The 24,081-nt window shown below is 41.8% G+C and overlaps 1 protein-coding gene across 4 annotated transcripts in view; it reads right to left on the reverse strand.

Moving 5' to 3' along the window:
* Positions 1-22,913, reverse strand: part of WARS2 (tryptophanyl tRNA synthetase 2, mitochondrial) — a 90,765-nt gene extending 67,852 nt beyond the window's left edge. For 3 of the 4 annotated variants that reach the window (XM_062192064.1, XM_062192065.1, XM_062192063.1), the window contains exon 1: positions 22,809-22,913. In XM_062192064.1, the coding sequence (XP_062048048.1) occupies positions 22,809-22,898 (90 nt within the window). In that variant the 5' untranslated portion in view covers positions 22,899-22,913. The remainder of the gene's footprint in view (positions 1-22,808) is intronic. The other variant, XM_062192066.1, reaches the window with a different exon arrangement.
* Positions 22,914-24,081: the final 1,168 nt, after the last annotated feature.

Raw genomic sequence — 24,081 nt, forward strand, 5'->3', positions numbered from 1 at the left:
TTGCCCTCTTCCAGGCCAGCTCTCTGCTGTGGCCTGGGAGTGCAGTGGAGGATGGCCCAAGTGCTTGGGCCCTGCACCCCATGGGAGACCAGGAGAAGCACCTGGCTCCTGCCTTCGGATCAGCATGGTGTGCCGGCCGCAGCGCTCTGGCTGCGGCTGCCATTGAGGGGTGAACCAATGGAAAAGGAAGACCTTCCTCTCTCTCTCTCACTGTTCACTCTGCCTGTCAAAAAAATTTTTTTTAAAAAGGCCATTTGAACAGGAAGGAACAGGGTATGAAGGTCTGCCTCAGTACCTAGACAAGAGGCTTTACTTTCTGAAGAACCTTGTTATTCACATAAACATGCTGTGGTGTGGACCACGAGACTAGCTTTGCACTTACCACACAGTAGAGAAGGCAACAACAAGGATGAGGGCCTGATATTTGAAAAGTAGGAGTAAGTTTACCTTTTGCAAGTTATTCCACAAAACAGAGATAAGTAAACTTAAAAGAAGACTTCTTAACCTGGGTTAATAGACCTGTGAAGTTATGTGTATGTGTTGAGAATGTCTGTACACATTTGTCATGGTAGAAATTCTACATTTAATAAAAGGAAATTTGTGACCCCCAACTGATCTCTGGGCACAAGACTTAACAGAAGTAAGATTAGGCACATTTATATATCTAAAGAAAGAATACCACCCTTTCAGCAGTATAAGCTTAGAAACAGCTCTACTGAGAAAACCTTACATTTTGAAGAATTGTCCAGGGGCCAGCATTTGCTCCTGCTTCACACAGGAGGGGGACTTGGGGTTATCACAGCTTGATTGCTCTAGCCAATAAGGTTATTCAATGAACTCCTTTTGTTGATTCTATATACATCAAACCATCTTATTAATCATTTGACTTTCCAATTTGCTACAAGTAGAGACCATGGTAGTTAGAGAAGAAAAGTAGTTGATGCTCCTGGTCTAGTCTATCCTCATAAATAATAAGTGGGGAGACTGTGTGTATGTGTGTGTGTACTTGTGTGTCTGTATGCATATGCATGTACATGTGTTATTCTATAAAACATTTTCCTAATTTGAATTCCAGAATGTCACCTTCTCCTATATTTTCTACTACCGATTTGGCTACTGTCTTGTGTGGTTTGCCTTACCATCCCAGCTTCTTTCTTTCTTTTTAAAGATGTAGTTCTCAAGAGGCTTCTATAGCCTTGGCAGCTCATGACAAGAGCCTCGGGTGATCACTGACATCTTAAATAACAATATCAATTGTTAAATCAATAACAGGACTCACTGTGCGCTTGCTCCCCATGTAGGACTTCTGTCCATAATGAGTTGTACTATGCAAATTAACGGTAAAACTAGTCTTCAAACAGTACTTTATATGCTGTGTGTCTGTGTGAGTGCAAACTGTTGAAATTTTTACTTAGCATAGAGTTTACTTAGCATATATATCTTCTGTATATAAAGATAATTAAAAATGAATCTTAATGAAGAATGGGATGGGAAAGGGAGTGAGAGATAGGATGGTTTGGGGGTGGGAGGGCAGGTATGGGGGTAAGAACCGCTATAATCCAAAAGTTGTACATATGAAATTTATATTTATTAAATAAAAGCTTTCTATGAAATTTAAAAAATATATAAATATATATAAATATATAAATGTAAATATATATAAATATATAAATATAACATTAAAAAAATAAAATGTAAATCTTCCATACATACAAAAAAAGATTTAGTTATTTATTTGAAAGGCAGAGTTACAAAGGCAGAGAGACAGAGAAAAAGAAAGAGAGGTCTTCCATTCGCTTGTTCACTCCCTAAATGGCTGCAACAGCCAGGAACCTGGAGCTTCTTCTAGGTCTTCCACATGGGTTCAGCGGCCCAAGGACTTGGGCCATCTACTGCTTTCCCAGACCATAGCAGAGAGCTGGACTGGAAGTGGAACAGCCAGGACTCAAACTGGCACCCATATGGGATGCCAGCACTGCAAGCAGCAGCCTTACCCACTACATCACAGCGCCGGCCCTCCTTGCCAGCTTCTTAATGCTAAAATGTTCACAGGCTCAGTACTTGGACGTCTCTCCTCTTTCTAAGATGATGATATCCAACCTCATGGCTTAAAGCAGAGTCTATACTGAGGACTACCAAATGTCTATCACCCTTTAAACCTCTCTCCTGAGCTTTTATATTGTATATCTAACTCCCCACCTGACATCTCCACTTAGATGTTCACGAGGCATCTCAGCATTTCTAAAACACAACTAATAATCTTCCACACAAAGTTGTCTTCTTGTTGTAATCTGTACCATTTCAGTAAGCAGTGAATTCATTCAAGTCATTCCATTGCTACAGCCTGGAACCTTGGAAACACTGTTGACTGTTTTCTTTCCTTTATCCCATATCTAACTAGTCAGAAAATCCGTGTGCTCTACCTCCTTGAAAAGAAATATCAAGAATCTGATAATTTCTTACAAAATTATCTTAACTACTCACCTTAGTCCAAGCCAACATCATCTCCTGCTTACATCTTGTACTACCTCCTAATTAGAATTCCTGCATTTTCTCTTGCTCCTCTATTTTCTAACCTAACAGCCACACTGAGGCTTTAAAGTGTACGTGAGATTATGTCACTCCTCCACATAAAGCCTTCTGATGACTTTCCAGTTCATTTCAAGACAGTCTTCATAATTGCTTCAAAGGTTCTATATACAACTGACCTTCCCACATCCAACTTCCTATTCGTCATCTGATTTCATAACCTACTGCTATAATGGGCGACAGAATGCAAATCTAACTCAAGGTTAGAATCCTGACTTCCCTCTCTGGCTGGCTGTGTACATTGTGTTGCTCATGTGACAAGTTACTTGAGACTTGTTTTATAGATCCTCATCTGTAATATATTAAAAGGTTAATAGCTGTATTAAATAAATTAATATTTATGAAGTATTTATATGATCAAGCACATTCAGAGTGAGCTGGCCACCAATATTATTTAGAAAAGCATCCAACATCATGTAACTGCTGTACAGTCAGCACTCCAAATCTGCAAGTTCTGCACCCATGGATTCAACTAACTGGATTCAAAAATACTTGGAAAAAAAAAAGAGAACTGTGTCTGTAATGAATTTGTATAGACTTCTTTTGCCAAGAAAACAGTATAATGACTATTAACATGACATTTAGATTTGTATTGGGCATTAGAAGTAATTTAGAGATGACTTAAAAGTATACAAGAGGATATGTATAGGTTTATACAAATACTGCACCACTTTACATAAGGAATTTGAGCATGTGTGAATTCTGATATCTGCAGGAGTTACTGGAGCCAATCCCCCATGGATACTAACAGATGACTATACAGTATTTGTTAAATAAAGAAAAGGCTCACTTCTCCTTTAGCTGTACCGGCCTCCTTGCTATTCTTCAAGCATGCCAGGTGAACCCCGCTTCATGGACTTTCCATTCTTTACTCTTCCAGGCTCTGCCCCCAGACCTCCTCCTTGCACCTCTCTTCACCACCTTCAGGTCTTCTAGCAAAAGTCACCTTCTTGGAGGCCTTTTCTCATCACCCAGCTTACATGGAGTTATACACAATTTCAAATGATAATACATCTTGCCAGTATCCTGGCCCTGCTCTATTTTTTGTCTGGATCCCTTGCTAACACCTAAATTATTGTGTGATTTAATTACTCATGTATTATAATCATCCTATTGGAATACAAGAATTATGTCTATGTTCTTCATGGTCTATTTTCAACACCTAGTACACAGAAAGTGCACAAAAATACCTGTTGAATGAATCAACACATATAAAATATTTATGACCTTATTACTTTCATGAACAAAAACTAAGGACATAATTCACCAAATAACACAGCTTAATAATACTCCACTGAATGAGGTCTTTTAATAGTTCAGGAGACTTTGGGTGATCCAGAATGTCCTAAAGACTATGTAAATGGGAGAAGAGATGTTTACACTTACTCAGCCCTTTTTTGTTATTTTCCCACCATTTGAATATTTTCCTAAATTGACTAAAGGCTTAGGAAGCTTATTCTTTTTCTACCCAAATTTCTATTATCCAAGAGAGTTCAATTATCAGGAATATTATCCATCAATACACCAGCATTCATTACACTGGTGTAACCTCTTCAGTTTCAACCATTTAATGCTAGGCCCTAACTTGGTCCTTCTCATCAGAATTCTACTTTTAAAGTCATAAATGTCACTCTATCACTTAGTCTGTAACCTTCCACCTTTCAATTTATTCATGCTTTCCTTCTCACTATACTTGCTCTCCAAGGTTACCTAGGAACAGAACTTCTGATTTTCCACTTTTCCTGGTGCAGTAGGCCCTGTCAGTCCTCTCTTCTTCCCTACAAAGCCTGGTCCCAAGTTCACTCACATGAACTATGCTCTCATGAGAAATCTCAAATCCCTCCACCATTATGTCCCAAAACAGCGAAATTCCAGTCCTGGATCAAGGCTAGAGAGCTCATTCTTCATTCATAAGCCTTACTAGCTGTGAACTTTTGGTGAAAAAAAAAAAAAAAAAAACCCTCAAAGCCATGCAGAGTCTACTTATAAATCTGATTTATAATTTCTAATTTCAATTAGGCTCTCAATACACGTATCAACTCTTTTTTAAAGCTTATGTAGGGCGGGGGGGGGGGGGGGAGGAGAGATTGAGTAGGAAGTATCACTATGCTCCTAAATCTGTGTATATGAAATAACTGAAATTTGTTTACTTAAAAATTTTTTTTTTTTAAAATATATGCTTCCTGGGAAATCACACATAATACTATGAAGTTTATATATACTATGTGCCTGGGACTGTTCTAAATACTTATAAATATTATTGAGTTTAATTCTCACAATAACCCTCTGAGGTAGACAACATTACTGCCACCATTTTACAGATGAAGAAATTAAGGTGCAGGAAAGTTAGCACAGAAAAGTTACGTGACTTCAGAAGGTCACACTACTAGTAAGTGGTGGAGTTTACTAGCCCCGAACCCCAATAGTATAGCTTTAGAGTTCAAGTTTCTAACTGCATGCTCTTCTTTACTTATAGATGAAGAAAATGAGGTACAGAGAGATCCAGTAACTTCCCCAAGGGCACTCAGTTATCAAGTGGAAGAACTGAATTTGAATACAGAAAGCTTGACTTCAGAGCCCGTTCAGTAGTCCACTGACCTATACCATCTCCTTGGTATAGGAGCCCTGAGAGGAAAATGCTCAACAGGTTTTGGAGTTCCCCAATTTCCCACGCCATTGTCAGCAAACACATCTAACTAAACCCACAGCCCTCTCCAACTTTTTTTTTAAAATTTTTAAAATTTTTTTATTTCATAAATGTGAATTTACAAAGTGCAACTTTTGTATTGTTGTGGCTCCCCACCCCCCAACCTCCCTCCCTCCCGTGGCCCTCCCCTCTCCCTCTCCCATCCCGCCCTTTATCAAGTTTCATTTTCAATTACCGTCATATACTAAAGATCAACTTAGTATATACTAAGCAAGGATTTCAAAAGGCTGCATTCACACAACCGCACAAGGTATAGGGTATTGTTCCACTAGTAGTGTTTTTACGTTTCATAGTAAAACACATTAAGGACAGAGATCCTACGTGGGGAGCATGTACCCAGTGACTCCCGTTGTTGATTTAACAATTGGCACTCTTATTTATGACATCAGCAATCACCCGAGACTCTTGCTAAGAGCTGTCTAGGCTATGGAGTCCCTTGAGTTCACCGACTCTGAACTTGTTTAGTCAAGGCCGTGTCACAGTGGAGGTTCCTTCCTCCCTTCACAGAAAGGCGCCTCTCTCCTTGATGGCCTGTTCCTTCTGCTCCTCTCCAACTTTCTAGCAGTCTCAGATATGATTTGTCTTGCCTAATGTTTAGCCATTTGCTCTAGATTGCATTTCTCTCATTACTTTACATCTCTTTTCCTGTACCTCCAACCTCCCCATCTTTACTGAATCTTATAATTACATTCACTAAAGACTCTAAATCCAAAAAATCCATTTGCTAAGGATACTCATTATAATGCCCTTTACTCTCTATTCCTTCTCAATCAGCCTTTTCAAAAAATCAATCCCCACTTTCTCAACTTTCTCATTCTAATTCACATTCTGCACCAAATGTCTTTTAGAGCTATTATTGCTAATATCATTGATGAAATACCAAGTATACAAATTAAAAATACTAATGAATAATTATTCATCTTTATCTTACCATATTATTATCTTGCTCTTCATTTCTTTTTCTTTCAAATTCTCAACTTCCTTGGAATCTTAGATCTATACTTTAATGATTCTTTTCCCACCTTTGTCTCCTTTTTGGATTCTTTAGCTCTTGCCTCTTCCCCAGGGTTTGACCATAGAGAAAATTTTAAAACTCTGATTTAAACATTACTTTTTCCCACTTTCCATGCTTTTTCTTGAGGATCCCCCTGTAGAAGGCAAAAATGTAAGTGCAATTCAGCTAGAAGAAGTAACCCTATCATGGCTTCTTCTTGAAAAGCCACTTCTCTCTCTCCCTCTTCCTTCTCACATGTGGTCCAAACAGAAGCTGGCTGCCCTATGTTCACACTGTTAGAGTAAAGGTGGGCACCTGACTTTTAAAAAGATACATCTCAGGGCCGGCGCTGTGGCACAGAGGGTTAACACCCTGGCCTGAAGTGCCAGCATCCAATATGGGCGCCGGTTCCAGTCCTGGCTGCTCCACTTCCGATCCAGCTCTCTACTATGCCCTTGGATAGTTGTAAAAGATGGCCCAAGTCCTTGGGCCCCTGCACCCACGTGGGAGACACGGAAGAAGCTCCCGGCTCTTGGTTGCTGGCTTCGGATCAGCGCAGTTCCGGCCAATGCAGCCAACTGGGGAGTGAACCATTGGATGGAAGACATCTCTCTCTCTCTCTCTCTCTCTCTCTCTGCCTTTACTCTCTGTGTAACTCTGACTTTCAAGCAAAATAAATAAATCTTAAAAAAAAAAAAAAAGATACATCTCAGGGAAGCCAGACCAAAAAGTCTGCTAGTTAGAAAGATGAGACTAGAGGACATGCTGTGTCTCTGCCTGACTCATAGGCATGTTAATATATTCCCAATCAGAATTAACAACACATGGTCTACAAAAGAATTTCTGTTACATTTTAGGATGTAAAAAACAACATGGGTGCCTGCGCCGTGGCTTAACAGGCTAATCCTCCACCTTGCGGCGCCGGCACACCGGGTTCTAGTCTCGGTAGGGGCGCTGGATTCTATCCCGGTTGCCCCTCTTCCACGCCAGCTCTCTGCAATGGCCCGGGAAGGCAGTGGAGGATGGCCCAAGTCCTTGGGCCCTGCACCCGCAAGGGAGACCAGGAGAAGCACCTGGCTCCTGGCTTCAGATCAGCGAGATGCGCCGGCCATGGCAGCCACTGGAGGGTGAACCAACAGCAAAAAGGAAGACCTTTCTCTCTGTCTCTCTCTCTCACTATCCACTCTGCCTGTCCAAAAAAAAAAAAAAAAAAAAAAAGGGAGATGTCATGTAGATGCTAAATGTTGGAATTTCCAAGATATTTAAAAACTTATGGGGACAAATGGTCCTGGGTTTTATAAGCTGTCTGGTCATTGTAGTCAGAGGCTATAAGAAACAAGGTTTGAGGCTGGCACTGTGGCTTAGCAGGTAAGCTGCTGCCTGTGATGCTGGCATTCCATATGGATCCCAGTTTCAGTTCTGGTTGCTCCACTACCCATCTAGCTAGCTGTTACTGTGCCTAGGAAAGCAGAAGATGGCCCAAGTACTTGGGCACCTGCTCCCACATGGGAAGAAGCTCCTGGCTCCTGGCTTTCAACTGGCCCAGCCCTGGCTATTATGGCCATTTGAGGAGTGAACCAGTAGATGGAAGATCTTTCTCTCTGTAACTCTGCCTTTCAAATAAATAAATAAATCTTAAAAAAAAAAAAGAAACAAAGTTTGTGTCCTCCCAAAATTCACATGTTGAAACCTAATTCCCAATGTGTTGGTATTTAGAGGTGGAGCTTGTAGAATATATTAGGTCACAAAAGTGGAGCTCTATGAATGAGATTAGTGCCTTTATAAATGAGACACCAGACAGCAACCCTTTCCCTTCTACCACGTGCAGTTACAGCAAGAAGACAGTCATCTATGAATTAGCAAGGATGCCCTCCCCAGACACCAACTCTACCAGCACCTGGAACTTGGTCTTCCCAGCTAAGTTGCCTAACCTTCAGTCTGATATTTTACTATAGCAACCTATATGGACTCAGACAGATTTTATCAAAACAATGATGCAATTAAACCCCTCCTCTCTAACATTATATTCCATCATAGCTTTGCAATTAAGCTAGGTTGACTTAGGGTTTTATTAATTATTTAAATGACAAACTGGTAATAACGTACAGCAATAAGGCTTTCCTGACTAAGTACTCAAACACCAACAGCCACTTTAAAATAAGAAAATATGAATTATTTGCCTTGGTCATTTAGACATAAAATGTGCTTGGATCACATTACTCTGCTCTTATCATAGTGCAAAGAAAAATGCAGTTGCCTTATATTGAAAGCTTACAAATGGCCTTACTTCCTACATCCTGTAACAGTACACTGGGACCTCAGACAGTTTTCCAAGCGTATGCAGAGCATACCAAGGTTTACCGAGCAAAGGCTCTAGGCATGGTTTGCAAGTTGTTTTAAAGGGATTTAAAATGGACAACTAGCAAAAAAAGGCAATGTCAAAATACTAAGTGAGTTTTATGTTTCCTTCATGAGCTGAATAAAGCAAAATCTTGATTGTAACAACAACAACAACAAAAAAAAACCCACCACATAAATCATTATGTGGATATGTGAAATTTATTGCCAGTCTCTTGAAGTAAAACTATACTCAAAATAAAAGTTTCCATCTTGGGCCTGGCACTGTGGTGCAGTAGGTTAAAGCCATGGCCTGCAGCACTGGCATCCTATATGGACACTGGTTCAAGTCCCAGCTGCTCTTCTTTTGATCCTACTGTGCCTGGGTAAGCAACAGAACATGATCCAGGGCCGCTGCACCCACGTGGGAGACCCAGAAGAAACTCACGGCTCCTGGCTCCTGGCTTCGGCCTGTCCCAGCCCTGGCCATTGTGGCCATTTGGGGAATGAACCAGTAAATTAAGATCTCTCTTTCTCACCTTCTTTCTATAACTCAGCCTTTAACTCGGTGTTGTGGTGTAGCAGGTTAAAAAAAAAAGAGAGAAAAGAAAAGGGAAGGTCAATCTTCCTCCCCACCACTACCACACACTTATTCAGCATGCTCCCTCAGTCTTAGATGAAAATAGGAAAAAAATAAAATAAAATAGAAAAACAACCTTCAGTATAATATAAAGAGGTATGGGGCTGGTGTTGTGGCATAAGCTGCTGCCTGCAATGCTGGCATCCCATATCAGCTTGCCCATTCGAGTATCCTGATGCAGTTCCTAATGCCCCTAGAAAGGCAGAAGATGGCCCACATACTTGGGCCCCTGCGACCCCTGTGGGAGACCTAGATGGAGTTCCAGGCTCCAGGATTTGGACTGGTCCAGCCCCAGCTATTGTGGCTATTTGGGGTAGTAAATCAGCAGATTAAACATCTCTTTCTCTGTCTCTGCAACTGTCTGTGTCACTCTGAATTTCAAATAAATTTAACTTTTAAAAAAGGTAGCATGTAGCAAACCCCAGTATCATTAGCAGTACTTATAAATAATAAAATTAAGGCTGGAGTGGCAATAAAAGTCAGTTATAACAAGTTGAAGACTGATAGCCAACTTAGAAAATCATTGAAATAAAATTAGTACTATCTTCCAATCATTTATAAATATCTGCATACGTTGGGCACTGATAAAGATCACTTAAAAATTGTGACGAACATTGAATTACTTTTGTAATTAAATACATAAAATACATACAACAATCTGGGACCACCGCTGTGGCGCAGTAGGCTAAGCCTCCACCTGCAGCACTGGCATCCCACATGTGCCAGTTGGCATTTTGATTGCTCCACTTCTGATCCAGCTCCCTGCTAATGGCCTGGGAAAGCAGCAGAAGATAGCTGAAGTGCTTGGGTCCCTACACCTGTGTGGGAGACCCAGAAGAAACTCCAGGCTCCTGGCTTCGGATCAGCTCAGCTCCAGCCAATGTGGCCATTCGGGGAGTGAACCAGCAGATGAAGACCTTTCTCTCTGTCCTTCCCTCTCTGTCTTTAACTCTATTTCTCAAATAAATAAAATATTTTTTAAAAATTTAATAACCCATTTGCTGTCAACACTGTGCAATTTCTTGCATGTTATCCCAACGATTTTGTTTTTCACTGAATCACTCATTAAATACCTATTGAGTTCCTCTGTGATGGGAATTAATATCAAAGACTTAAATAATGGCCAGCACCGGTGGCTCACTTGGCTAATCCTTCGCCTTTGGCACCGACACCCTGGGGGTTCTAGTCCCGGTTGGGGCTCCAGGTACTAGTCCCGGTTGCTCCTCTTCCAGTCCAGCTCTCTGCTGTGGCCCGGGAGGGCAGCAGAGGATGGCCCAATTGCTTGGATCCCTGTACCCCCATGGTAGACTGGGTGGAAGCACCTGGCTCCTGGCTTCGGATCGGCGCAGCGCCAGCCGTATCGGCCATGAGGGGAGTGAACTAACGGAAGGAAGACTTTTCTCTCTGTCTCTCTCTCTCTCTCTCTCTCTCTCACTGTCTATAACTCTACCTCTCAAATAAAAAAAAAGACTTAAATAATAACTTACTTTCCCAGATGTATACTTCTCATAACTAAGGCTCAACAGGAAGAATCCTTCCTATATTTTAGGACTGGTGGTGGTCTATTGAGCTTTGTCTACTAAATGGCAGCCAATGGCTGCACCTGTGGAATGAGGTATTCTGAACCATCCTGGCTCTTCCACACTTCCAAAGACACTAGATGACAGCCCACAGACGTGGTAGGTCTGGGCTTTGGCCTGGCCTGGTCCCAGATGTTGCAGACACATTTGGGGAATAAACCAATGGATTAAAGATCCTCTCTATGCTCTTCCATATGTCTTAAAGCAAATAGCATCACAGTGATGGGAGCATGAGGAAGATATCGCATGGTGAAAAAGGAAGTCAGAGAGATTCAGAGGCCAGGCTTGGTCCTTTTACAACAACCTGCTTTCACAGGAACAAAAATCCCTCAAGAACCATATTAATCCCTTCTGAAAGCTATGCCCTTAATGAGTGGGCACCTTCCTGTAGCCCTACCTCATAAAAGCTTTACCACCTCCACAATGCCACACCAAGGACCAAACTTTCAGCACATGAACCTTTGGGGGACACACTCAAAACCATATCCAAATCATAGTGAGGTCCACAGTAATGCAGCAAGGAAAGAATGGGGCTGAATGAATACAAAGTAAAAGGGTTCACTCAATGGCTCTGTTCACAGGGACTGTAAGGAAAAGTTCAAGAGGAGCCCTTTGTTTGGCTTATAAAACTGATTCTTCAATGATGTTAATTGAAAGCCTCATCGGGGCTGGCATTGTGGGAACAGGTAAACCTTCCACTTAAGATGCCCATGTCCTACATGGGTGCTGGTTAGTGTCCCAGCTACCACACTTCTGACCCAGCTGCCTGAAAATGGCCTGGGAAAGCAGCAGAAGATGGCACAAGTGCTTGGACCCTGCTACCCACATAGGAGACCCATATGAAGCTCCTGGCTCCTGGCTTCAGTGTGGATCAGCCTTGGCCATTACAGCAATCCAGGGAGTGACCGAGTGGATGGAAGATCTCTGTCTCTGTAACTCTGACTTTCAAATTTAAAAAAAAAAAAAATCTTCAAAAAATAAATCAAAAACCCTCATCAACGCCCTAATTTATGTACTATCTGGTAACAATTCATCTTAACCCTCTATAATTAGTGACTTGCAGAGACCTCCTTAAGAACTCGTTTGACGGAGACTCCTTTAGAATAAAATTTGTCCTTACCCCTTGCAGACTAATTACTTTCATCTCTCTCACTTGCCCACATTGTACTTCAGCTACTTTTTGAAGAAAGTACTCCAGCCGTAAATCCCAACTAGACCCTAGATAGTAGTCCCCTGGTCATCCATCAGCTTTAGCACTCACCACCTCCCTTCTGCCCGCAGGGCTCTGCACAAGTTGACCTTTGAGCTGCAGAATGTGTACATACAGAACTTCCTACATGCACCTGGGGACTCATGTGTTAAAAGCCCTTATATTATGCAAGGTAATCCTAGTGGCAGTAGCCAAATGGAGACGTGCAGATAAATTTACAAGACAACTTTGCTCCTTTCTCATAATTCATCGAGCTAAACAAGACTGTAAGAACAGCAACAACAAAGGGTGATTTATATTTTCTGCTTTAAACGACACTGTGGCAAGATATATAAGTGGCTTTCACGAAACAGATCTAAAAGTTGCAGGGCAGTTATCAGCAAATTAATGTGTAATTTGTTTCAGAGTTTATCATCATTTTATTATAGTTAATGCACAGGAACAGGCCATTTGGGTTTCCATCTTGGCTCTAACCCTTGCTAGGTATGTAACCATAGGGGACAGTTATTTAACCTCCTAAGCATCCTCAGCTATAAAATGGGGCTAACATTAGCCCCAATCTCACTGAGCTGTGAGGATAAAGTGAGAATTAACTAACTCTTTCAAACCCTTCAAACTGTGCTAGTCACATAGTAAGCATCCAAAGAATGTAACTATTATCACTATCACCCCCATGATCAATTATTTAGTAATGACAGAAATGATCGTGATTCTAATCATCCAGGGCTTCAAAACTAATTTAACACACATAGGATAGGACCCACTGAACCAAAATCTGGAAGATATTAACTTATTTAGATTCAGTATCATTATAAAAATTGTTTTAAAAAATCAGAGAGGCATAATGAAAGTTTAATCAGTGAATAAAAAATTCAGATGGCTAAACCATAAGACTGTATGTTGCACTCACAATGCAATTAAATGAAGCATTTTTGAAACAACTAAGTGCTATATAATCATAGCATATTATTAATGACAATAGATTTCAGTTGAAAGCATTTTACAAGGTGAGATTTTTAAATTTCATTTTATACTTTCAACTATCTCACTGAAAAGTCTACAACCACATACCAAGAAACTGGGACAAGAAGCAATGCAAGCTTGCAAGCTCATTCAGGGCTGTATCTTCACTGTACTTCACTGCACATGGGTACAGGGGCATGAGGGAGAGACAGCCATGCCTACTCCCTGGTTGATTTCCCAGCAGAGAAAGCAACAGACGTGGAAGTAGAAGTCATGTGAATCCCTGTGGGTTGGAAACCAGATTGTCTTGACTGGTTTTTGGGATAAGGGGCAGGAAGTCAACAAGGCAGCTTTTTAACCAACCAGAAGTAAGTTCAACTGAACATGGAGAGGTAGTAAGAAAGAAACAAGAAATCTTGTGTCCCCAGAAGACAGAGAGAGCGAGCTATAGATGAATTTTAAGTGACTGAGGGATGAACAGAACCCAGGTGACAGGGCAAGGCAATGACCTCCATCCCACACAGTAAGCAATGAAGGTAAGAAAAAGGGTTAAGCCCCTCCCCAATTCCAACTGAGCCTAAAAGACAGGGTATTCCGAAGAAAGAGAGAGGAAATTGTAAATGCCTGAGCCAAGTTAAATTAAGTCAAGTTGCAATCAGAGCAGCATCTCTGTGGCCTATAAATGATCTCTCTGCGGCCAGCGCCGCGGCTCACTAGGCTAATCCTCCGCCTTGTGGCGGCGGCACACCAGGTTCTAGTCCCGGTTGGGGCACCGATCCTGTCCTGGTTGCCCCTCTTCCAGGCCAGCTCTCTGCTGTGGTCAGGGAGTGCAGTGGAGGATGGCCCAAGTGCTTGGGTCCTGCACCCCATGGGAGACCAGGAGAAGCACCTGGCTCCTGCCTTCGGATCAGCGTGGTGCGCCAGCCGCAGCGCGCCTACAGCGGCGGCCATTGGAGGGTGAACCAACAGCAAAGGCAAAAGGAAGACCTTTCTCTCTGTCTCTCTCTCACTGTCCACTCTGCCTGTCCAAAAAAAAAAAAAAAAAATGATCTCTCTGCATCTAGGGTCTCACACTGTGCCAGGGCAGCTTCTATCTTAAAAAGAGTGCAATTCTCCTGTGGAATTTCAGGAGGAAGACTTAGACCTCATGTTACAGTCTTTAGAGGAAAAATTCCTGAACTACTCAGAGGTGGTGGTAGAACAGAATAAAAAGCTGAACTGGAGTAAGTGTTCTTGGTAAGAATAGAAGCCAGGTTAGTCAGACACTGAGACTAAAGCTGCAGCATCATCTTTGTGCTCAAAGATCAGCATCTGACACAGAAGTCAGCTTTGAGAAAAGAAGAAAGAAAACTGTTGATGGCCATACCTCATGTGCTCATGTAGCTCAGGATAAGTAGAACAAACATTATTAAATCTTAGTTATAAAGTATATACAGGGCCAGCGCCGCGGCTCAATAGGCTAATCCTCCACCGGCACACCGGGTTCTAGTCCCAGTCGGGGCGCTGGATTCTGTCCCAGTTGCCCCTCTTCCAGGACAGCTCTCTGCTGTGGCCAAGGAATGCAGTGGAGGATGGCCCAAGTGCTTGGGCCCTGCACCCTATGGGAGACCAGGAGAAGCACCTGGCTCCTGGCTTTGGATCAGCGCGGTGCGCCAGCCGCAGCACACCAGCCACAGCGGCCATTGGAGGGTGAACCAACGGCAAAGGAAAAAGGAAGACCTTTCTCTCTGTCTCTCTCTCACTGTCCACTCTTCCTGCCAAAAAAAAAAAAAAAAGATAAAATATATACATATCAAAGTAATACCCCCAAACCACTCACTGACAGAGCAGGTCCCTAAAGTAATCCACCTTTCATACGTGGTCCTGATCAACAAACTCACTCGGATATTTAAGGAAACTGCAGTATTTTTTAAACCACATGTTAAGAAATCTAAGATTGTTTGGCACCATCTCGGGGCCCTGGGACTGTGGTTGTTATGTATATACACACGTGCACACACGTGTGCCTGTGTGTGCATGTGTTAGGGGTGAGGTGGGGTTGGGATCCAGAAGAGAAGAAAATCAAATAAGTAGGGCTATACATAGTCCTCTAATTCTCACATCAGAGAAGCCCTGCTTTTATCTTTCTTGTCTAACAGAGATTCATGTAGAACTTCACTTGATAAGAGACAATTAATTATTAAGTGGGAAAAGCTCAGGCAAGGCTATGTTTGAATCCTGGCACTGCTATTTATTAGCACTGTGACTTGAAAAAAAAATCATCTAACCTCTCTAAGCCTTAGCTTTCTCTTTTATAAAAATGGTTTCTCTTTTATATCCTCTGGTTCACTCCCCAGATGGCCACAATGACTGGGGCTGTAGCAGGTGGAAACCAGGAGCCAGGATCCCTCTCTGGGTTTCCCATGTGAGTGCAGGGGTCCAAGGTTCTGGCCCATTCTCTGCTGGTTTCCCAGGCACATTAGCAGGGAGCTGGATCAGAAGCAGACCATCATATAGGATTCCAGCACTGCAGGTGGCGGCTTAATCTGTTGCACCACAACACTGACCCCTACAAGAGTCTCATTAGAAGTAATCAAGATAAAGTATGCATAGTACGGAGAATCTGGCTTTAGCAAAGAGCAGCCACTACCTTAATGCTAGTTCCTTTTCTAAGACATATGGATAGACACAAAAAACACTTGTAAACTTCTGCAGGAAGTTCTTCTATAACTCACAGTCATGCAAAAAATACAATAAGAAGGAATTTGGGAGTCAGCAGCATCACTGTCTTCAGCATTTCCAGGCTGTGGCTTCTACTCTAACAAATACTGCATTTTTTACAAAACAAAGGTTTCTGACAACACTGCCTCAAGCAAGTCTATAAGCACTGTTTTTCCAAAAGCCTGTGCTCATTTTGTTACTCTATGTCACATTTTATTAATTCTTGCACCAGTTCAGACTTTTTCATCAGTGTTGTCTGCCATGGTGATCTTTGATCAGTGTTTTTTAATGCTACTATTGTAATTATTTTGGGGTGCCATAAACTGCGCCTGTATGACAGTGAAGTCAACTGCCAAGTGCTGTGTGTGTTCTGACCACTCCAACAACCAGTATTCCCTCTCTAGCTTCCTAGGGCCTCCCTAGTCCTTTACTCAACAGTATTGAAATTAGGCCAATTAATAATCCCACAATGGCATGTAAGTGTTCAAGTGAAAAAAGAGTTGTATGCCTGCCTCTCATCTTAAAACCAGAAATGATTAAGACTAGTGGGGAATACATGTCAAAAGTCAAGACAGGTTTGAAAGCTACGCCTCTTGCTCCAGGTAGTGGGTGCAAAGCAAAAGTTCTTCAAAGAAATAAAAAGCACTAGTCTAGTGAATATATAAATAATAAGAAAGTGAAACAGTTTTATTGCTGATACGCAGAAACTTTAGTAGCCTGGATAGAAGATCAAACCAGCCACAACATTCCTGTAAGACAAAGCCTAATCCAGAGTAAGCCCCTAACTCTTTTCAATTCTCTGAAGGCTGAGAAAGAAGAGGAAGCTGCAGAAGAAAAGCTTGGAGCTAGCAGACGTTGGTTCAGGGGATTTAAGGAAAGAAGTCATCCCACTAACATGAATGTGCAAGGTGAAGCAGCAAGTGCTGATGTAAAAGCTGCAGCAAGTTATCCAGAACTAAACAACAGATTTTCAGTGTAGATGAAACAGGTCTTCTACTGGAAGATGTCATCTACGACTTTCAGAGCAAGAGGAAAGTCAAGGCCTGGCTCCAGCGCTTCCTAGGATGGGCTGACTCTCTCCTTGGGAGCCCATGCAGCTGGTGACTCTAGGTTGAAGCCAATGCTCATTGACCATTCCAAAAATCCTAGGGCCGTTAAGAATTATGCTAAATCTACCTCGTGCTCTGTAAATGGAACGACAAAGCCTGGATGACAGCACATCTGTCTACAAAATGGTTCACCGTATACTTTAAGCCCACTGTTGAGACCTACTGCTCAGAAAAAAAGTTTCCTTTCAAAATATTACTGCTCACTGACAATGCACCTAGTCATCCAAGAGCTCTGATGGAGGTGGGCCATGGGGTTAGTATTGTTTTCATGCTTTCTAGCACAACATTTATTCTACAGCCCAAGGATCAAGAACTAATTTTGTGACTCAAATCTTATTATGTAAGAAATATGTTTCTAAGGTGACAGCTGCCATAGTGATTCCTCTTGATGAATCTGGGCACATTTAAAACTTTTGGAAAAGATTCACCATTAAGAACATTTGTAGTTCATGGGCAGAGGTAAAAACATCAACATTAACAGAGGTTTGGAAGAACTGATCCCAACCACTGTATGACTTCAAGGGGTTTAAGACTCAAGAAAAGAAAGTAACTGCAGATGTGGTGGAAGCAACAAGGGACCCAACTTCGGAAATGGAGCCCAACAATGTGGCTGAACTGCTGCAGTCTCACAAGAAAAATCTTAATGGATGAGGAGTTGCTTCATACGGAAGAGCCAAGAAAGTGGTTTCCTGAGATGAAATGTACCCTGGTAAAGATGCTGTGAACATCACGAAATGACAACGAAGGATGCAGAATATCCATTAGCCTAGGTGAGAAGGCAGTGGCAGGGTTTGAGAGGAATGATTCCAATTTTGTGGGTAAAATCCTGTCAAACTACAGAGAACTCCTTCATGAAACGAGGAGCCTATTAATACACACACTTCACCGTTTTCATACTTTAAGAAATCACCATAGCCACCCCAGCCTTCAGTAACCACCATCCTGATCAGTCAGCAGCCATTAACACCAAGCTGAGACACCTCCCCAGCAAAAAGATCGTGACTCACTGAAGGCTCAGATGATCATTAGTTTTTTTTTTTTTTCAGTAATAAACCACATTTAAAAATTTTTATTTATTATTTGAGAGGCAGAGAGACAAAGGCAGCCAGCCAGCCAGAGAGCTCCCAGCCAAATGCCTGCAATGACCAGCACTGGGCTGGAACGAAGCCAGGAGCCAGGAACTAATACAGTCTCCCATGTGGGTTTCAGGAGCTCAGTTACTTGAGCCATCACCTGCTGCTTCCTAGGGCCTACATTCACAGGAAGATGGAGTCAGGCATATAGCCAGTTATCAAACCCAGGCACTCTTACATGAAACACAGATGTTTTAACTGCTAGGTCAAATGCCCACACCTCAATAAAGTATTTTTAAATTAAGAAATGTACTTTGTTGTTTTTAGACATAATGCTATTACATGTTTCACAGATTACAGTGTAGTGTAAATATAATGCACTGGGATTATATGCACTGGGAAACAAAAAAATCTGTGTGACTTACTTTATTGTGATTATTTGCTTAATCATGGTAGTTGCAATCAAACCTGCAATATCTCCAAGGTATCCATGTATTTATTATTTAGGAAAAGCACAGTAAGTGACATTGTCTGCTCAAAAGGAAACAGTGATGGATTAGCAAAATTCCTGAATGACCACAGCAGGTCCTGAAAACATGCAATGCCGATGACTCCAACATGAGGGGTCTTCAAAAAGTTCACGGAAAATGTGCAATATAGGGACAGGTATTATGGCTAGTGCATAAAGCTGCCACCTACAATGTCAGCATCTCATAAGGGTGCCGTTTGAGACCCAGCTGCTCCACTTCTGGTCCAGCTCCCTGCTGATGGCCTGGGAAAACAGTGGAAGATGGCCCAAGAGTTTGGGGCCCTGCCACCAACTTGGGACATCCAGATGAAGCTCTTGGCTCATGCTTTTGGCCTGGCCCAGCCCTGGTTGTTGTTGCCATCTGGGAGTAAACAAGTGGAAGGAAGATAGATCTCTCGATCTCTCAATCTCTCAATCTCTCTCTCTCTTCCTCTCTTTCTCTCTGTATCTCTTTTATAATAAATAAATAAATGTTTAAAAAAGAAAATGCATATTAAGAAAAACAATGCATGAATTTCTATTTTTTTTTTTTTGCACAAAAACAAATCTCTTACTAATTGCCAAATGCAGTAAATTTTACAATCCTAATTTCACCACTAATTAACTATGTGGGAAAATCACTATCTAAAGCCTATGTCCTCCTGTTAAAAATATGTGCTAATACTTGCCATAAAGCCCTGTTAGGAACACCTCTTCTGTGGTTTTCTTGCTCAAATGCATGATCTCACTCTAACTATCCCTGTGAGAGATATAACTGACCAGGACAGTTCAAAATGGGCAAAGTCATGGAAGACACGGGTTGTCACATATTGGAGGAGAAATGACAACTGAATGCAGTGTACAGTCCTGGATTTGATTCTGGACCAGCAAAAGGACTGATGACAAAGCTGGTGAAACATGAACCAGATCTATAGCTAACTTCGTTAACAGTATTATATCAGTGTTAAGTTGCATGGTTTTGATCATTATGATTATTCAAGGCAAAGGTTGGTGAAAGGTATACAGGAAGTCTTTGCAAATATTTTGCAACTTTGTAAATAAAAATATTTTGAAATGAAAGTTGCTCTTTTTAAAAAAAAAGTTGCTGTGAGAATACAAGATAATAAAAATCAAAAATTTAATACAGTGCTTGCTTTTTGCAGGCATGATTCCTGCAACTAAGAGTCAGACTGAGTGATCGTGAACAGCAGGAACAGTGTTTTAATTCTGGTCAGACCTAGGCTGGGGACAGCGAATAATGAAGCAGGCTGTTCAACCACAATAAAATGCAGACGTTTTGATATTTCAACTGAATGATTATAAATATTCTTGTAAAAATCTACTAACCATTAATATTTCACTGCTTGCATAACACAATCATGAATTAGTGCTTAAAGAAGTATGGACTCTGTGTTTGGCCAATGATGACAGGCGGAAATTTATCTAATACCATCAGCATTTAAACATAACATCAGATGTTCATTCCTCTTGTCACATTTCAACAGTTTTCTGTCAGGCAACACCTGGCAAAATAAACCATTTTCATACAAATTGTAGGTATACCATAAGGAATATGGCATGATACGCTGTTGTTCCTGTTTTCTCCCTGTTTTTTTATTTTGAACTTGACTTTACATCTACCATTGAGAGGTAAAAGCCGTGATTTGCTATAACTAAAGATTGTCAATGCCAAGCTTTTTATCCATGATTTTTTAAAAATAAATCCAAACAACATTAGAATAAGTTAGGAATCACAACAGTCCATCGGTCACAGTTTCTAACAGAACACTGGCGTGGCTCTCCTACCTCTGTCTCCAACCTCAGGGAGTAAGTCTGCACAGCCAAAACTAATAACAAGGAACTTGCCATTTCTGGGTTTTTGATAATATCATTCATATGATAAATATACATTTCTTTCAACTATACCATGCTCTTGCAAAATAATTTTTGTTTTCTACAAAGGTTATGAGATGTCATAAAAACGTCTAATGCATCTGGTTTAAGAATCCAATTCTTCCTTCACATATTTCTGCATCTGTTCACAAAATCCCTTTGACTTCAAAGAAAGCTTTTCAAGAGAAAAAGAAGATACACACAGGAAAAGGGGCCATAAATTTTTAGTAGTCCTTTTCTAAGACCATTTTAATAACAGCAGTGTGGGACAAGTATCTCTTTCAGAAACTTAAAATATCACAAACAGTATTAATGACTGAAGATTTGTATAGAGATTTATGCTTTCAAAACTTTTTCTGGTTATGAAAGTGATATAACTTCAACTTAGAACATGTGAAAAATAGAGAATGCTTAAAGAAAAATCACTTTTAATCCACTATTTAGGAAGACCAAACCAAAACAAATAATTAAGAATGGTTTCCTTCTAGTCTTTTTCTGTATACATATTTATAAAACTATCTCTATGTAAACAAAATTATAACCACACCATAAATATAATTTTTTTATATTTCCTCAACTGGTCTTTCAAAAGATATTAATCTTTCACATAATATTTTTGAAAGGCTTTTTAAAAACTTATTGAGAGAGAGATGGAGCTTCCCATGTGTTGGTTCACTCTCCCGATGCCTGAAATGGGCAGGCTGGGCTAGATCAAAGCCAGGAACTCAATTCAGGTTTCCCACGTATGTGTCAGGGACCCAACTACCTGCTGCCCTCCAGAGCGCACATTAGCAAAAAGCTGGAATTGGGAGTGAAAGCTAAGACTCTAACCTAAGCACTCTTATATGGGATGTGGGAGGTCTTAACAGCTAGGCCAAACACCTACCCAAACCACATTTTTAATGACTTAAATTGTATGTAGATTTAGACTTAAAAATATTTTAACATTTTATTTCGTATTCTACTCAAAGTTAAAGGTTTGGAAATACTAATCTGTTCTGGAAACTCTACACCTTGAAATGATCTAGATTCATACTTGATTAATGTTATACCACTAATAAATACCACTAAATAATAAATACCACCAAAACAACAGTAGAGGCTTAAGAAATGTTATCTTCAGCATCTTGAAAGATTTAGTGTCCTAAACGTTCCTGGGCAATTACTAGTGGGTTTCAATTTTTCTTCTTTTTTTCTTTTTGATTCTTTATTCCCATGACATTCTATAGTTTGGAATGAGGGAAAGTTTGGGTCTAAGATTAAGTTTCTTAGCATAAGCTTCAATATCCTATTAGCTATACATAATCAACTAATTCAGGCTGTGCACAATGAAACCCTCAAACTTCAAGGAGAGAAGTAGTTGGTAGATTTTAAAATCAACTCTTAGCTAACACCACCACCTGATTTAAATAATACTGAATAGTTGTATCTCGACAAAGAATTCTCTGGTACAGTATGTTCTTGACCCTCACAAGAATCTTGTGAGGCTCACACCAATGGAGAAAACAGAAGTTCAGAATATGAAGTAATTAGTGGGATGTTCAGAAAACTAAGCTGAACTTAAACCTTGATTTTCATAATCACAGCACTATCATATTTGGGCCCCATAATCACAGAGGCACAGATTTTCCAAAGCTTGAAGGAAGAAAAACCGTCCAGCGGTTGTGACTTTTCATGTTACACAGCTAGCTCGTGGCAGGTGCACCCCTTGACGCTCGGCTTCTTAACCTCCAGTCTGGTGCTCTTTCCAGTACACCAGTTACAAGACACCCTCAAACCCACGCATTATGGCAACGAATAGGCAAGGATGCCAAGACATTACCCAATAACCACCAGGCCTCAAGTTTCTAGCTCCCAGAAAATATCTCTGTAGATAATGTACGACAAAGAAGTTATCCCCGAGAACACACTTAAATGAGCGACAGGGTCCTCCCCACCCTCGTCACCGTTTCTGGGCACGAAGGTAAAAGCGCAAATACTGACGGGTCGTGCTGTGAACACACGTCAAGTTCAGGGCAAGCGGACACCCTTTGCCAAACCAATGCGCTCAAAGAGGAACAACCAGAGTGGAAGACGCGCTGACGCTCGGTCCAGTACCGCAATGCCAGGGAGAGGTACCGACCTAAATGGCCCAATTCCTAACAGGCCCGCTGGCCTGCTGTGAGGGGAAGCAAGATTAAAAACAGCAATGGGACCCTAAGAACAGTCCCGGAATTATCTCGTCTCCGGTCACTGCTCACGTCACCCGAGCCGAGACTGGCTTCCTGCGTTGCCTAGCAACAGCGGCGGTGTCGCGCTCCGCTCGCAGAGCGTTACGCCATCACGCAGCCTCGCGACGTCGCCACTCCCCGAGGAAGAGAGCAGTCCCAGGCGACATGCTCTTGGGAGAGAAATGGCTCTGCCTTCCGAGGAAGCAGGAAGAGAAAAATAAGTGGAGGGAGAGAAGAGAGATGAGAAGGACCTCGCGGGATGGGAAACCAGCGGGAAAGGGCCGGCTTCTGTTACCTGGGGAACGGAAGCAGCTGCGGGTCCTTTATGAAGTGCCCGGATGAAGCTCCAGCACCCGCGGGCCTTCCGCATTGAGTGCAGCGCCATCTTGAGAAGGGCGGAGCCGTCTTTTTCCGAATGACGTTTGCTCACCGAGCCAGTCAGAATCCCACAGCACTTTTTGGTTGCTGCGCATGCTCTTGCGCATGCGCTCAGGGCACTGGAGAAAGTTGTCTGCGGAGCAGGTGGGGTCAGGAATGGGGTGGAGCCTGGCTTAAGTTTTCCGTGGAGTCTTAGCACAGGTGTGAGGGGGTTCTGTGTCGCGAATGTGTGTAGCAGATTTTAGACGGCGAAGAAAGTCGAGTAGGTTGAGCGAGCCTGGCCATCTAGAGGCAGCTTTTTCTCGGAGTGCGACCTTTTAGAGGGCGTGAGTCTTATGAAGACACCTGAGGACTCATAAATTCATTCAGTATGCAAACTTGGTTGAACCCTACCAGGAGCCAGGCCCTAAGTGCACACAGGGGAATGTGCATGCCCTTCAGGAGGTGTGCAGGCCAGTGGGACAGCAGATACATAGAGCATGCGCACTGTTTTTGGTGCTGTAGAAGCAGTCACCCAAGTTTGAGGCGGAGAGGGAAGGGCGGTAGGAGTGTGGCACCGCTTCAGCCCGATCCGGGAAGGCTTTGGGAAGCAGATACTTTGTGAAAGACATCGTGTTGTGTCCTGGATTGAATTATTAAGAAGGGTTGATACAGCTCTGCTTCTCTTAGTGCACCTGCAAGACTCCCAGACAGAGTAAGCATCTTTCAGTAAATGTATAACTGGAAGAGGTGTGTCAGAATTCCTGTATGTGTTTTGTTGCATTGATCCATTGAGCTAATATTGGAAGTTACAAGGTATATGTAGGAGGTAAGTTGTGTGAGAGACGCCTGCTCAGTTAAGGAGCTGAAATCTAGCAGGGTAAGATGAAACTTGAAACCATACTGTAAAAATCTCATAAATGGACAGCGTACTGGTGAAATTCAAGCATAATCGGTTTAATTTAGAAGCGATCAGATGAGGAATTCTAGCGATGAAGGAAAAACACTTAAAGAAATCAAGTTTTATTCTTCAGTAAAACAGATCGTTTTGGTTTTGTTGGTTAAAATTTGGAGTGCTTGCAGTATTTGCAAATGTGATGCCCATTAGATAGATACATGGGTCTGGACCTCAGGAGAGAGGTTTGAACTGCAAAATGTGGTCTTTGAAACCAAGGGAATCTTTAGGGCCACCAGATAAAATGTGTAAAATA

The sequence above is a fragment of the Lepus europaeus genome, chromosome 5 (assembly GCF_033115175.1).
Source record: "Lepus europaeus isolate LE1 chromosome 5, mLepTim1.pri, whole genome shotgun sequence".
Taxonomy (NCBI): Eukaryota; Metazoa; Chordata; class Mammalia; order Lagomorpha; family Leporidae; genus Lepus; species Lepus europaeus.